Genomic DNA, 17452 nt, shown 5'->3' with positions numbered 1-17452 from the left:
GGCCAATCACAATAGCTATTGACAATTTTTAACATCCTTGGGATGTTCAAACTAGAATGTTCTTACTGCTATGTCTTCACAGAACCACAGAATCAATTAGGCTGGAAAAGACCTCTGAGATCATCCAATCCAGTCTATGGCCCAACACAACCATGTCAGCTAGACTACGGCACTAAGTGCCACATCCAGTCTTTCCTTAAACACACTGAGGGACAGTGACTCCACCATCTCCCTGGGCAGCTCACTCCAATGCCTAATCACCCTGGCACAGTTTTAAGACTATGTCCTCTTGTCCTATCACTGGTTGACTGGGAGAAGAGAACGACCCCCACCTCACCAAAACCTCCTTTCAGGCAATTGAGGAGAGCCATAAGGTCACCCTGAGTCTCCTTTTCTTCAGGCTAAACACTCCCAGCTCCCTCCACCATTCCTCATGAGACTTGTGCTCCAGTCTCTGAGGAGACTGCTCAGAGTCTCCTCTGAGCAGGAGGAGCTCCCCTTCTCTGTACATGATCCACACCTCAGCATCCTCTCTGAATTGAGGAGCCCAGAACTGGACACAGTACTCCAGGTGTGGCCTCACCAGCACTGAGTACAGAGGGACAATCACTATCCTGGTCCTGCTGGCCATACTATTCCTGATAACAGGCCAGGATGCCATTGGCCTTTGCCACCTGGGCACATTGCTGGCTCATGTCTACTGAATGTGTTCCAGGTCTTTTTTAAGGTTAAACAACTATTTAAGAATACTACCCAGAGATCCACCCCACAGAGAGAGACTTGGGGGTGGTGGTTGATGAAAAACTCAACATGAGCTGGTAGTGTGCACTCACAGCCAAGAAAGCTAATTGAATCCTGGGTTGCGTCAAAAGGAGCATGGCCAGCAGGTCGAAGGAGGTGATTCTCCCCTTCTACTCTGCTCTTGTGAGACCCCCTCTGGAGTACTGTGCACAGTTCTGGTGTCCCCAACATAAAAGGATAGGGAACTGTTTGAGCAAGTCCTGAGGAGAGGTGTAAAGCTGAAGAGAGGACTGGAGCATCTCCCCTACAAAGACAGGCTGAGAAAGTTGGGGCTGTTCAGCCTGGAGAAGGATATTTTGGAGGCCTCATAGCAACCTTCCAGTATCTGAAGGGAGGCTACAGGGAAGTCAGAGAGGGACTCTTCACAGCAACTGTAGTGACAGGACAAGGAGTAAAGCGTACAAATTAGATATTGGGAAAAAATTTTCACTGTGAAGGTGGTGAGACACTGCAACAGGTTGCCCAGGGAGGCTGTGGATACCCCAACCCTGACAGTGTGTTCAAAGCCAGGTTGGATAAGGCAACCTGGTCTAGTGGGAGGTGTCCCTGCTCATGGCAGTGGGGGTTGGGACTAGATGACCTTTAAAGTCCATTCCAACCACTTAACATTCTCTGATTCTATGATCTGCTCTGAGGCTGGATAGTTAAGAGTGGCAGGGTGCACGGGATAGTATGGGCAAGTGCCTAGGTGTGTGGGCAGCTCCCGTGGTTTGGAACTTTACCCCGAACAAATGCAGAATCCAGAAAAACTAGTAAAATATTTGGAAAAAGTATGCCGTCACCTTGGCAATGCCAGAGAGACATAAATCACTGCAATGTGCTGGCCCAGGCCTACCGAGCTCTGTTTAACACTACTTATTACTTCCAAGGGGAGGAGGAGGTCTCTGGATCTGACAAAAAACCAAAAAGCCCTGCAGCTACTCCAACCCTGGCAACAGGCACTGCAGCTGAGTGAGAGGATCAACACCTCCTAGTTACCAGTCACTCCTATAACACAAGAAGAAATCAACACAAAACTCAGCTGATTTAGTAAAGGAGGATGAAGCAGGGTCATCACAAAAATAGGAGAAAGAGGCAGAACAAGATCCCCATCCTTGAGTGAGCAGTGGGATATGTGAAAATATTTCAGCTGTCTTCCAGGTCAGCACGTTATCACTGGCTGCTCCGATGCTGGGATAATGGAGCTAGTAGCCTGTAACTAGAGGGTAAAGAAGTCAAGAAGCTACAATCACTTTCTAAGGAAGGGGACATTGACAATTGGATTTGAGAAAGGGACCACGTCCTCAGCCTCTGGAGGTGACTCATGTTAAGTCTGAAGGAAACATACGCCTTCAAGGAAAATGTTTTATGTCACCCAGGTAAGTGGACCACAAGGAGGAGAGGTATCTAGTACTTGAGAGAATTAGCCATGCTAGAGATGATTTATTATGACCTGAACAATGCACAGCTACCCACAGATCCAGATGGAGCCCAAAGCTCGTGACCCACATGGTAGCAATTTGTACAGAGCGCATCATCATTGTATGCCAACTAATTGGCAGGCATGAAACCCGGGGAGATGAAGAGGTACCGACAGTGGATCAAGTGGCTCACCAACACAAACAATATGAAGAAAATCTCTCTTCCTCCCTATGGAGTTGTGTCTTGGCTCTGGAAAAACTGTATAAAAAGTGGGAAAACCTGTCCTGGGAGTTTCAGCAATTCAAAGCGAATACTTCTTGCTCCTCATCTATACAGACCAGTATCTCGGCTATTAACAGTAAGCATTCTTTTGCTCAAGAGAAAGGATATAGAAAGTACATGTGGCAGGGTACCCTGCAGTTTTTCCTGTCACTGACAGGACACAATGCAGTGGGATGGAAGCAATTGACATCCATTTTATCTGTGTTGGAAGACGCCCAGTACTAAAGATTCGGACATACGACCAGGTTACACTACCACAACAAAAAAATATAAACTAGTTTTGCTGCAGCAGTTATCAGTGCTCAGTATCAGCAAAGGCAAGATAACTCTATTCAGCACTCTTTCTTAAGATTGCCCTTAGAGAATAACTAATAGTGACTTTCCTTCAATAGGTTTGCTGCCATTTTTCTCCCTACAGCAAAATTTTAGGTTACCTTTGAAGTACACATGGAGAGTAACTACTATTTGAACTGTAAAACCATTGGTGATCTATGATAAACTCAGGACAATTGCATAAAAGCAGTGGAAACAACAAATGAGATACTGAATCCTAACTGACACCCAGAAAGGTGTTAACAAACAGAATAAAGAACCCACTGTATCAATATTAATATAACTGAAAATCTGCTTATGGAGTTTTTTTGGTTTTAGGTCAAATGCTGAACTAGAGCAACCAGACTTTTTATAACTGAACTTCCAATTTAGAAAAATCAGTTAATTCATACTTTACTTACTCTGTAATCTCTCACTAGACCATGGTTGTTACTACATGGCTAGAATTTTGAATCAAGGACTTGAATCACTTACACCCCACTTTTACTGCAGGACAACACACTGCACTTTGCTAATGGTGTATCAGTACATTCATGAGATTAGTTACACAGAGCAAGGACTTTGCTTTTCTGTATTGAAAAGAATAAATGAGACTCTGCTTTCCTTCCTTGTTAAACTGGGTTACTATTTAACCTCAACAGCATTTTACCAAGTCTGGAACACAGTGCTAATTACCAAGTTTATATTTAATTTGATGAGCAGTACAGCGGCAGGCTAAACTTCCATAGATAGTACTTTCATATTAAACTTCACAAAGACAAGCCATTTGTATAAAGCAAAATATAAGTGATGATAAAAACAAGTACTTGAAATTCTTTTTAATGCTTTTCCACTAAGCACAGTTTACAAATAATATAATTGTAATAACTAAATACCATCTCCTCTCTAAAGTTGTGAAACTAAAATATTTTCCATTAATGCAGAATACTACTTAAAAGAATGGGGCTTGTTTGTGCTAAACACTGTATGAGGGTTAGAAAGTGAAAAGTCCCTTTCTGGTTAGAATACTTAAGCTGTTGTGTTTGTTGCCCCTTGCCAACCTTATCACTTGCTGCCTGTGCTCTCAAAGCTTCCCTTCACCACCCTAAGCAGAAGCCAGTCACAACACCTGTGGTCTAACACAGACCAACATTCTGGCCTTTGGCCACTTTCTTGACAGTGGATGAGTGAGAAAACTCATACTGAGTATGAGGATGCCTTGGCATGAGAGGCATGCAATAGTTACAAGTCACTTAAAGGCCTTGGAAAAAGAAGAGCACGTACATGATTTTGTCTGCAGTCTCCAAAGGATCAATTAAGTATCTGATGGCATTCAAAAGAGCAGAGATCAACATTTATAAATCCAAACATTTTATGGTTTCAGCAAAACCAAATTCTTTAAACTTATCTTGAAGACTTCAATCTAGACAGGGGTATATGTGTAACAAAAAAGAAGTAGGGCTCTAAATGAACATGTCATCCACTGTAATTTCTCAACCAGGGCTGCCTAGTCATCTGAACTGTAAGTTCCTGGACTAAAAGAAGTGATTGCTATGAACTGAATAGGGCCACAGAGAGACATCATTCACAGGCTCCTCCATGACACTCAGCACAATAGTTGCACAGGCTTTCGTAATTTTGCGGTTTTTGTAATATAGGCAAGAGCAGAAATTACTACTTCCATTTTTATAGACAGGGTATATGGAAGGAAAAGGCTCAACTCTCTGTTAAGGTAAAACATCTATGAGTCAGAGGAAATTCACTAGTTTTAATACTTATTCCCAGTAGTATATACAAAATGTAGACTCCCCAAAAAATCAGATGATGTGCCCAGGTTCACAAGATTAACATTCCCCTTTCTGAACACCCAACTGCCTCCTTTTTAAAGAGGTCCCATTACCTTTCAAAAAAGTATAAATTTTCTTAAGCACTCCCTGTAAACACAGTAAAAATAACTCAAACCTACAATTCTAGGAAGTTCAGTTCATGAAAAGAGAAGTTTCAGTTTTGATGTAAGATATTTCAAAATTTGCAGCAATTAAAACAGAAGGTTGGCAAGTTCAACTGTTGCAAAACACTGTGTGAATAACATTAGTCTCTAAGGAAACATGTTTTAATCAAAGTTACCAGAATACTTTGCAGTTTTAGAACTCAAAGTCACTGAAAAATGCCAGTCAGTTGAATTTTTCACACTACTTCAAAGAAAACCGAGCACAGGTTTACCTGAACATTTCTTTTGGGATAATAGAAGAAAAATGGCTTCAAAACTGGCGACCTAGAAACACAAAACAACAAGCATAAATGCATTTAACTAGAAATTAATGCATGAGAACTAAGAGGAAATTAAAGCTGTTCAACCATAACTAACAATAGTTTTCCAAACAACTTTGGAAAGCCTAAGAAGTGTAAAAATTCCTTAAATTCCATTATTAAGAACGTAAGACTTTGTTAAAAAAAGTCCAAGAAAATTTTTCTGGGGGAAGATAGTCAAAATACCAAAAATATTTTCTTGACAAAGGATGTATTTCATGACACTGAAGTCTGTTGCACTGTCAGTAGCCCCACATTAATACCTAGGCTAGTTACACAGGGCTACTGGAAATATAGCTAGAGGTCCTCCTCCCACCTTCATATGCAGTACTTGCTTAATGACAGTAAAGTTTTAAATGCTCTCATGAATAAGCATGAAAAGGTTGAGAATATAAATCACCAGCAGACCTTAGTCTTATCTAGAAAAACACTGAGTCAAACCAGGATTTTTTTTTTTATATCCTTAACATTATTCTGTTCAGTTCGCTCATGTAATGGTTTCACAATAATATTTTTTTGGGATGTTCTGGGACATTTGACCTTGCATTTCTAGGTGAAGTGAGCTGGTACAGATGTAAATTTGGTGTGCCTGTATTCCAAACTAACAGCTACAAGAGAAAACTGGTCCAGAAATCTGCATGTATAACACATGGTTGAGCAACTGCCTTGCCACAAAGTCACATTTGAAGTTCTCTCTACAGCTCATTAAGAAGAAATTGCTATGAGCTGATCAGAGACTTACATAACTTATATTCAGTAATTCAGTAAAGAATTTTACTACTTGCATATATATCCTATAGCACCCACTGTTACCTTGTTACCAGTTATTAAATATAGTGTGCAAAAGAAAGATTTAGTTGCCTCTTGTGGTTGCTGTTTTAAGCTGAGGAAGCTTGTGATGGTGAGTGGTAGGAACACTATCATCACATATTACAAGAAGTTAATCATCAGGAGTTAACTTACACTCTGGGGCGCCCTCCAACAATTCCAGTGAGGCCAGGTGCTAGAAATGGAAATTAAATTAACAAAAGAATAGTTAAAGCCATCTTCAAAACATTAGAAGAACATTTAGAACAACGAGTGGAAGAATTAGAACATTATCATAGCTTGAATTTTTCCCTTAATACACATTTAATAAATACAGGGAAGCATCTATAATCTCAAAGTAATAAAATAACATTTTATACAACAGTCAAAAAGGCAAAACATGCAACTGTGACTATTAACAAAAAAATATTTTAAAATGTGCACAGCATAAACTACATCTTTAGATTCTCCTTCCAAATATTTTGTATGCCAGTGAGGCGATACATTTGATAAAGAACTTCGCTTTAATCTTTTTGTTGCTGTTTTTTTATTTACTTTTAATGAGAGCAGAGAAACAATTCTGATCTGGACCATGCTTTGTTTTAATATTTGTTTAATATGACTTTGCTTGTTAGATTAACTGTTTCAGATTAACTTGCACCATTCTCTCTAGCACTTTCAGTAGCTAACTTAGCTTTCTTAAGGTGCTGGATACTGCAGATCCCATTCTCTCTCCTTGATACATAGGGGCTTAAGGCACTAGCATGATCCCAGATTTGCAGTAAGTCAGCACTGTGATTAGATTCTTATTTATTCTCAGTATCGGGCTGTAAAGCTTTACTACCATTAAACCCATTCGGCTGGCTCAGTATTTCTGAAAGGAACAGCTCTGCTCTCCTCTTCCTGAGCATAGCTTCTCACCCTTCTTTCTGGCATGGACAGCACACATACATGAAGCATCAGAGCTCCACAGAGTATTGCAGGGGGAAGAAACAGTGAAGTGCATACTTCAGTATGCACTTCATTAAATCAGTCTAGGAATTAATTAGCAAGTGTGTTAAGCAGTCTCCTAAAAACAAGTGCTGTGGAAAGCTGCCCACATGCTGTATTTGGTCAAATTAATTCTGGCTAAAATGGGCTTCCTGCTTTCTCCAAATGTGAATTCTGTTTGTGCTCTAAACAGACTAAAAGCCATATAACTGTGCTGTTGTGGTACTAAGCTCACAGTGATAATCCCCACTTCTCAGCTGGTTGTTCTAGCTTGGATTCAGTGCCTCGGTAATGTGAACACATATCAGTAGCAGCATAGATTACAGTCTTGCCATATTCATGCTCAGTGGAAGTGACTTCCCCAAAAAAAAAAAGCCTATGTTTTACAGTAAAGGAAAAAAAAATGCCTTCATAAAAAAAGCACCATGAATAAACACCTCTCTACCCACTAAGTTCTGCTGAAAAAAATGTGGTAGTGGATACATTACAAAAAAATCCCTTACACCAGTGTTTACACAATTTTAAATGATCCAGTGAGGTTTCAGCACTGTACATCTCACTCATTCAGGCAGAGTTGCCATCCAACAACAAAACCAACTACAGTTATTTTACTGAACTAAGCGCCTAGTTTGTTTATTTAGTTTGTTGGAGGAAGAGGCTGGATATGGAAAGGTCATGTTGAAAATATAGGTTCATGAAGCTAGTTATCTGTGGATTGTCACATGGGTCACTTCCTGCTAGGCAGCTGAATTGCTCATTAAGGATACCAGATTTTGCTCCAACATCAGTTTCAATTTCCTGAAAGCTCTCAAAGAAAATTCTTCACTTACTGGCTCTCACACAGTGGATCTTGGCTCCTACAACAAAGCAGTTCTCTAAACACTGACCAGAAAACAATCCACCTAAGAGCAACCACTGCTCACACCTCGAGGTTACAACTACCTTCTACTGCTGCTTGCTACTGCTGCTGTTTGAAAGTTCTCCACCATAAGCTAATGTAACAGGTCTGTCTCTGGAGGTACTACACCTACCCCTGCACATAAATGCAATTGCAGAGCAAAGCTACACCAATATCCCAATTGGAATGTTATAAAGTTCTATCTTATGATTATCCAATCCTTTGCTTATGTGAACATAAATAAGATGGAAGCACTTTTAAGTCCAATTTAATTTTATCTATATGCAATTCCCGCTTAGGATTCACGCAGAGAGGATGAAGCCAATTTTAAACTGATTGTGGCTTACAATCAGTGATTTGTTTTTTGTGTAAACACCACTAGAACACTACACCTCACCTCAACCCATGGCTCAGATCCCCATTACATTTCTCCAGTCAACCAAAAGGAAGCAGCAGAAGGTGATGTACAACCAGGTAACAGTGGGCTTGTCACTCTGGCCAGACCTACTTCTGCTAAGTAAACTGTGATCTCCTTGGATCAACCGCTGCCCCAAGACAATACCTTCAAGAAGATTTCCTCATGCAGAACTTTATGCTTACTTTGCATTGCTTGCTTAAGTATCTGTGCAGACACTCTCCCTCCCTCCTTTCAGGAAGATTTATCTTTATCTACCCTGACACGAACAATTTGTCATACTTGCAGACAGTATCTATCAGGCTGCAGTCTCAAGTCACTATAATTCTCAGCTTAACCGAAGCTGTTGTTCTCCTTTCCCAGAAACTTCACGACCACGTTTTGTTATCAGAGCTCCATTCGTTAGTTACTCAAGGCAGATAAAAGTATCATCTCATCTGCCACCAGTAAACCTCTTGAACAAGTCACTTCAAGTTGAAGAACAACTCACCACCACTGTCTGCCAAATTCCATGCCTCAGAATGGCATAGAACTGATGCACTGCAAAACCAGCTGAATACCTTTGGGTCGGAGACCTTGCTTTCAATGCATTTATATACTGACCCCATTCACCTGTAGGTACAGTATTTGTCTGGTGTAATCAAACTGCGTATTATGATACTTATTGTGATTCAAGTGTTTGATCCAAAAGCCTGCCATTTCCAAGAACATTTTCCCTCACATTGTCTGAGGACCTAGCCTGATAACTAAAAATTCTCCAGGTGGCCAGGCATTTGAAACCAATGAGTCAGTACTGGGGATTGCACCGCTGGAATTCCACTGCTTTCCTTAACATCCAAATATATGGCATGGTCAGAAAAACATCAGGCACTAAGTCAATTAAATTTACTTCTTTCTAGGTGACTAAGCACTGGTATAGGACCATTCCTTTGGACTCTGTCCTTAAAGGTTTGAATTTACACTGAATCTAAAATAAAAGGAATCAATTATTAGTTAGCAAGTGCTTCTCTTTGGTTAATCTGCACAATTCTTCATGAAGTCTTATTCTGTCTTTTCATTTTATGACTCCTTCCTTTAGCCTACTTTAACTCTTACTCATTTGCAGCCCAAGTACCTTAGGAAAAACAAATCATCAACCTCTGACTGTACATGGACGTGTAATTTCTCACAATTTTTCCTTCGTGTCCATGATTCTTCCACCATAGCTGCAAAACCCCAAATTTTGGGTCCAATAGCAAACTTGATCATATATGATATGCTGGAAAAGACAGCAAATTTTTGATAAATTTCATGAACAAAGGTAGCAGGCAAACAGAAGAGTACTGGGAAAACCAATGCTGCTCTCAGTTGGGACAATTCAGGGAATGGATCCACTGAAAATCAGCTCTGGCAAAAAGATGTATAAAATTGGCCCAAACAAGTACCATTTCAATATGCAGAATTACCATGTTTTAATACATTATAATCTATGCCATAAATATCACACCCTGTAAAATGCCCCACAGCAGAAGAAGCTCTGGTTGGAACCTAGACCTATGAGATGCAAATTTCCAGCAAAGCAAGCTTTTCCTTTCAGCTCTGGTAATTCTCCCCTCGATTTTAGATGGTGGAAGAGCCTTATATTTTGCCCAATTTTGGATTATTACTATTTATTCTTTAATCTACTTCTGTCAAAATATAATACTTCTGTACAACTCTGTACACTTTTCAACAGAATAGACCATTATGCAATATATGTAAGATGCTAGACTGCTTGAAGCATTTTTTTTTTAAATGTTTTGGAGTAAAAAAGTATGAAAACATTCCAACTATTGGCAATCTAAAAAGCTTTAAGCGCTTTAAATTTAATAGGTGACACTTTCTTTGAAGCTTCACAGAATTCCAAAATACAGTGATGTCTCTTGCTCACCAGCTTTCAGCTTTTGACTCTAAATAGTTTCGTTCCTCATATTTCCAGTGATTGAATTAGCTCAACCAAAAGGTTATTAATGTATTTACTGCATATTCTAAGGAATTATACATATATTTATATATAAAAACCAGATATCAAAACAGTCTACTTGTCAAGCATTATTTTTTAAGTGATTAAACTAGGCAAATCTGAAATCTCAGGTTTTATACTCCACAGTTCTTACATGATGGTTGAGCACTAGTACAAAATGCATACATTTTTTACAGGAGTCAATTACATGTTCTTAATTATTCTATCTGTCCTCTGAAAACAGCAGATAGTTTATCTTCTGCAATATTAGTCTCAAAAAATGGTGACTGCAGTAAACTGCTAGAACAAGGACATTTCTGAAGTATCTTCCAACACACTTAGGAGATCAGTCATAATATTTACATATACTCAAGCACTTTAAAATCTCAAGTTGTATTAACCAGCTGTCATCTTAGTGTCAAACTCCGGTCATTTTAATGTGAAATAAGGGTCAGCGCATGATTTCAGCTATTAGCAAAACATTTCTTAGCTACTGAACCCCCGTTAAACTATAAATGCCAGTTTCCCACAGTAAGGCTCTTCTTGAGCCTCTTCTACACTGCACTTCATTCAGAATTAAATATCTGAATTAAAGAAGACAAAATAAATACACTAAATCAACACAAATTATTTCAATTCTAACCACTTGGCTGACTGTACTGTATATAATGAAGACATTTTCACCAAGTAATACAAGCCTGTGTTTGCTAGCTTTTTTTGCTAGGTCTGTGTTTGCTAGCTTTTATGAAGTGAGGGTAAATTTCAATGGACAGGACAATGCAGAATTGCACTGAACTCCCATAGGCTATTACAGATTTAAAAATCTGAGTCTATGTGTCTAGGATTCTTCAATGTCAAGTTTAGGAAAGGTCACTTTATATAACAGGAGAAAAACTGTGAATACCCCACTACTGGGACTAAACAGTTCACGTTTAAAGTTCTGGTTTGTTGTTTTGCCTTTTTTTTTTTTTTCCAGGAGACCATACATGCTTAAAACCAAACAAACTTACTGGATGCTCTTAAAAAAACCCTGGCTATTATCAACTTTCAGACTACTGAGGACTAAACAGAAAGCATGATTTTATCAATTGAAAGTTTAACAAACTCAACTGCTAATTGTAAAAAAAAAAAAAATGGAATTAAGTGTGTTTGGCCTTTTTTTTTAATAATTTGTATCTCTTTAAGTTCATCAGAGAGCATAATCCAAATGTAAAATGATTAAGTGTTTGAACTGGTAAACTAAATACCATACTCAACTAAAGTTTACAGTAAATGTCTTCCATTCCAAACAGAAAATAAACAACAAATTGCTCTCTAAGGTATGGCATGTCTACATACAGTAGCTTCAAATTCTTCTCTGAGCTTAAGAATATCATCTGCAGTTTCAATAATACTTAAAAACAATTTCTGTGGAAGTACACTCGTGTCCCACTGGTCTTCAACAAAAACGATGGAAATTTAAAAAGCACTAGAAAAAAATGTTAGGGAATGTCTATGAAATCTCAGTCTTTCACTCTTGATTATGGAAGCCTCTTATTAAGAGATGCAATTTCTCAAAATTCTCTCTTGTAGGTCTAACTCCTTGTCTATATTGCAGAGCACAAACACACAGGCTTCAGCCCATTCCAACATATAAATGGCATTCCTTCTTTTTACACAGAGGATAAGATTCCATAAAAAATTGAGAATGTCAGATCAGCACAGTGCCTTGAAGATGGTTGTCTTTGTACTGATTACCAGAAGATCAGATCTACCATAAGTGGAGGAAGGGAGGGAGAAGGAGTAATGAGCACTCTTAAACTGACTAAAAGCTATTGAACCTATACAATACTTTCCTTTTATGAAGTCTAAGTTTTCTTATCCTTTACATATATGAATGCACAAAAAAAATGTATCCTACCCAAAAATCATGTTGCAAAGTAAGTCAGAAGTTAATAAATAATAACATTAAGACTTTAAATTCACTAAAAAGCACATCTCTGACACTCAAGACCTAACACCCGAAGTTCTAAGTCTCTGAAGTGAAGCATTATGAAGATCACTCCTCAACAAAATTATTGTGCTTTTTAATCACAGGAAGAAAAAGAATTTCTTTATGTCTTACTGTTCTTCTCTGCAAAGTCTGAAAAGATGTAACTGAAAACTCCCTCAAAAAGTTTCAGGCAAATAGCTAAAACATTTTATCTCAAGTGCTTCAAATTATTCTAAGTGAAAATAACCAAAACTAGTCTTTTAGTACTGGCTTTAAAAGAAATTAATACCTATTTTACCTACAATTTATAATTTTCATATTATGGTACTACCAAAATAAAACTACCTACCAACTCTATAGCTCAGGGCTTCACAAGTAGTAACTAGCAGGCTAAACCCATCTGATGAAACACTAAGAGTGACAGTTCTCCTGGATTTCATCTCAAAAGATGCAGCAGGATCTCTTGCGATTCCCCACCCTTATTCTGAGCCACCAAATATCCTTTCTCAATCCCTCTTCTCTTCTACTCCTCATTCCTAAATTTTAGACAGCTTGGTCCCCTTAAAGATCAGTGGAGTTGCTCTTCAGCATTTCTTACAGGGAAAGCAGAACCAAGGATTCTGATTCACATTCTTTTGTCATTATACTTTCTTCCACCATCGCAGGAAACCATCTGTAAAGCAGATAAATACTTTCCAATGTTACTAGAAAATAGAAAGCTTAGCTGACTGTCTTTACACAGCTTTCTAAAGGTTCTTGGATGAAAGGTGCTATGTATGAAAATTATCATCTGTACAACTGTCCACACATCACTTAGAGTAACAAACACTAAACTGCTATTGAGGTGAAAGAAGAATAGAGTTAAAAACGATACTTTGCAATCACTAGATACAGGTCAAGCAGATGGGCAATTCTTTTTTTCTTTTTTTCCTGTTTGTCTGGTACAGATCTAGTAAATGTACTTTGTTTTTTAAAGGTCACCCTTAAATGTCAAAAAAATAACATAATGCAAGTGTTTCAGATCAAGTGGCATAATGCTGCAAGTCAACAACAACTCTTTTCTCCCTACTGTCCATTATGAAGGATCTATAATTTCTTCCTGCTTTTTCTCAGTTCTTCATTAAAATAATAAGCAAAATAAGAAGAAAAGGGTTGTTTGCCATGACTCTCAGTCACTATCTCACCTCCTGGAAGTGAACTAATGCAGGAGAGCTGGGAGGGGCATTACCAAGCTGGCAATCCTTGAAACACAGAACTTCATTGTTTAAAGGATTTTCATCAGGAAAAATCTCACTTGGTGTGCACCCCCACAACTGCCACCATTTTGGCAGAACAAAGCCACACAAGGTTACATCACATAGATCCACGTAGGAAGCGCAAAACCACATCTGATAGGTATGCTCCATCCATATAAGATAATTCACCTAGGACAACAACAATCTCAACAATCTTGGGTCTGGCTTCTGTTCCCAAGATCATTTACCCATCTATTCAAGTCTTGTCTATGGAGCTGCCTGTTTTAAGACAATTAAGCATCAGGAATTCCTTGTTCTGCTCTTCCCAGCAAGTCCTGAAAATCTACACTACTGTCAGAAACTAAGCATTGTTAAGCTGATTCAGTTATTAGTACACCACTAATTACTGTTTGGCAGTGTTTCACAATTCTAAATCTCACTGAAGAAAGAAAAGACTCTTCATAATGACTGCTTTAAGCATATTCCACATCAACAAGTAGCATTTATATCCCAAATCTGACCCTTCTCTGCATACAGAAGAGTTTATTTGGTGCAGGTAATGCAGAAATTCATCACACAACAGCAACTGAAAGAAGTGACCATATGAAGCAGTCACAATATATCTTCAACAAATTAAAAAGAATGACTATGTGGTTGTTCAAGCACTCAGAAGCACGTCAGCAAACAACAGTATACAGCTCTGATACCCTCTGACACTAGTTATTTATATCATGGAGGCCAAAAACCTTGTTGCAGTCCTCTACCTGGCAAGCAAAAGTGTTGTTTATCACCAGATGCCCCAGATGATGCCAGAAATATCATCTTTCCCTTTGCTGCTCATTAGCAGCACTTCTGTAACTGAAACAGATTTCAATTTTTTTTTGAGAATATCTGCTACAGGATGTTCTAAAAAGCTTAAGCTATTCCCTTAGGAAACAAAACTAGCAACCATACCACCATCCACATCGACTGCCTAACCCCATTCTACACAGGAATGCATTTTTTCATCACAAAAGCCCTGATAATATGAACTGAAAGTCTGCCAGCCACCTTAAGGCACAGATGTTCACATACTATGGTAACGAAATTTCCATACTGTATATACTCCACCCAATCCATGTAGTGCAGATTTTCCACTTTTTTCATTCTGCAAAGATCAGCAGTAAAAGGAAAAAACTGAACCCTTAGTAAACCTAACACTTTCAGACTTCAAAGGTGGTTTCTATATGTAGCAGTTGCTTTATAAAAGAAGCAGCAAAGATAGAGAGACAAGTACAGGTCCATTAGCTTTGGATCTGACAAATAAACAATTATTTTAAAATGCACCCAGCTTTACTTCATTCAAAAAGATGTTTTCTAGGGAATTGTCTATGCATATGTAGAATAAATAGTAAGAATAGATTTTTACTTCCATAGTAATTTTTTCTTTACTGATTCAGTAAAGAAAAAACTACTTCAGTTACAAATCCCTAACTAGTTATAGAAATGACAGTTTGGTCCAATGCTGAAAATACCATTTTTCATTCATTAGCTAAAACCCAAGTCTTTAGAAGCAACATATATCTGTGCTACATGCTCACCCGCTAATCAGCCTTTGGAATTGCAAAATTTTAAAATATTATCTCAATGAATATTTGCAATTAGTTTTATATGACCATACTCTATATTGTAGGGATAAAAAAAAAAAAAAGATGATCATGCACTGACCTTGTCACTATAAACACAACTTTAAAAAAACCCAACAAACTATCCTTCATTAACTGTTCTCTGCTACTGCTGTAAAGACTAAAACACAGAATGCGCACATTTCTAAGTAATTTTTAATCCACTGAAAAAAAAAAGACTAGTTCCTTAACTGCAAGGCAACACCTAACCACTCCTTCATTGATCAGGATTCTAGATTTGCTATGGAAGTTCAGAGTTTCAGGTTAAGCTCATGGAATTTAGTTTTGAAGATCTATATAAATCCTAGGTATAGTTTTCATCAAGATATGCAGAAGCCTTTGCAAAATATCTGAGCTCTAGTACTCAAAATAAGGAAATTTAAATTCATTTTAAATGGACAATAAAAGCCAGATTAGCATCCACAATGTAAGCACCAAATCACAACATATGAATGAGCTACTTAGAACTGAGATGGATACAGTGGTGACACTTAAGGGACTCGTGAAGAGAACAGAAAAAAAAAGTTTGCTCAAAATAATCAAACAGTAAGTCCCCCCAGAACATTTAGAGAATCCAATTACGTTTACAAAGAACAAACGTGAATTTTTTTGGAACAAACATTAGGTAATCAGTAGAAGTACAGGTCACTTCACATTAGGTGACTTATGCAAATACTTTACAATATACTCTCAAGACTAAGATGGATTTAATTAAATCCCAGTATTTTAACTAATATGTCAATTAAAAAAATAAATCTTTTAATCATTGCAATACATCACAAATTCATACAAAATCAAACACTGAAGACAGAATAATTTGAGGTTAGACTTTATACTGCAAGATGGTAATTTAAGTTGGGTAGTTAATATGCACTATGAATAAGAATTAGATGCAGCACTTATACAAGCAGCTACACATTAAACAGGTTAGAAGTACAGTAGCATCAATAAAAATCCTTTGCAGTAACGTCGGATAATAAAGTACTGAAGAGAACCTTCAAAACCCTCCAACTGCACAGCTCTTCATAAACTACAATGTTATAGCAGGACACTGTGGTAAATTTTTGCCAGCTGAGTAACACTCAGTGTTTATTGCCAGTGAAGTCTAATACCATCACTAACTTACAGTAACATGGTAGAAGACAGTAAAACACTCAGTGCAACCACATGTAGGAAAACAAAGACAAATAAGGAAAAGGAAAAAAAAACCAGGAAGGAACAGTGGCAGCAATGGAAAGATAGAGTCTCAGAGGAACACAAAGGCAAACTCTCAGGACTTTCACTTTATCATTTTGCTAATGTTTGTGGGTTCCATCTCTACACCAAACACAAGTACCCTTTAAAAAATTATTTCATTATGCACAACACAGTGAACCTGAACAGAGCTTCTAAGCTGAACACAGCTGAATTAAGTCTTTGGGTCCTAGTCATGCTCCGAGAATTAAATAAAAAAGTAACTTTAAAATTCTTAGAAGACAATATGAGTACTTACCCATGCCAGTTCCAGCTGGTGCAATCTCTCTAGAGAAGATTTCTACAGCTTCTTTTTGTTTATGGTGTACAGCAAGCCAAATAACAGCTTCCCGAGGACCCTGCTTCAAGAAGGTTGAAATTAGATTAGCTTAGATGTAGAATATTGGTTAAATTTACCAAACTGAAAAATAACTGTAGCTCAGCATTCAAGTTAAACTATTCAGTGACTCTTCATCCACCATCATTATAATTTGCTATTAATATTTCATTATCTTCATTTTGCTACCACCGAATCAACTATTGGGTATTTCAGACTGCTAGGACACTGAGACTCTTCTCCAGCATTCTCCAAGAATTAAGTACTGTAACTAACAATACCAAATACTTGGCTTCACTCTCAGTGGAACTGGCAAGCAAACGTTACTCTTAAGTGCACTGAGAGTACTTTGGGGCCAAATCAGAGAGCCAGATGCGCTTCTCTCAGCATCAAGAAAGAAGCAGATCTGTCCACAGAAAAGAATTCAAACCTAATCTTTGGGACGTACACATGAGAACAGAATGTGTAAAACTCACCAGGATTTCAGAGAAAAGAGGAGATGCTCCCTCTAAAGGTAAATCAAACCAGTACTGTGCTCCCAACTCTACAGTCAACTATAACACCTGCCCTTGCAGACAGATAAGCACCGTCTCTTGCTTAAGATATTACTACTCTAAAAATCTACTATCAGCCACTGAAGGATCCAGCGTTGGAACCAATATACTGGCAAAAGCCTTAGACTGAACATTAGGTGTCACTGAGGGCAAAGACTATTTATTCAAGAATTTGCAATCACCAGCAGGAACCACCTTTACTTCACCTTTGAATCTATGAAATCTGCCCACAACAGAAGTCTGTTTCTGAATGTCTCTTA

At 38.1% G+C, this 17452-nt stretch overlaps 1 protein-coding gene across 1 annotated transcript in view; it reads right to left on the bottom strand.

The window, feature by feature from the left end:
• LOC108492924 overlaps window positions 1-17452 on the bottom strand; it is a 63769-nt gene that overhangs the window by 16413 nt on the left and 29904 nt on the right. The window contains exons 14-16 of the mRNA XM_017805782.1: window positions 16561-16660; window positions 6070-6109; window positions 5020-5071 (exon numbers count right to left, since the gene is read on the bottom strand). Coding sequence (XP_017661271.1) covers window positions 5020-5071; window positions 6070-6109; window positions 16561-16660 — 192 coding nt within the window. The remainder of the gene's footprint in view (window positions 1-5019; window positions 5072-6069; window positions 6110-16560; window positions 16661-17452) is intronic.

The sequence above is a fragment of the Lepidothrix coronata genome, unplaced genomic scaffold, assembly GCF_001604755.1.
Source record: "Lepidothrix coronata isolate B3197 unplaced genomic scaffold, Lepidothrix_coronata-1.0 Scaffold13, whole genome shotgun sequence".
In the NCBI taxonomy this organism is placed as follows: domain Eukaryota; kingdom Metazoa; phylum Chordata; class Aves; order Passeriformes; family Pipridae; genus Lepidothrix; species Lepidothrix coronata.
This window is presented reverse-complemented; position numbering and strand designations above follow the sequence as displayed.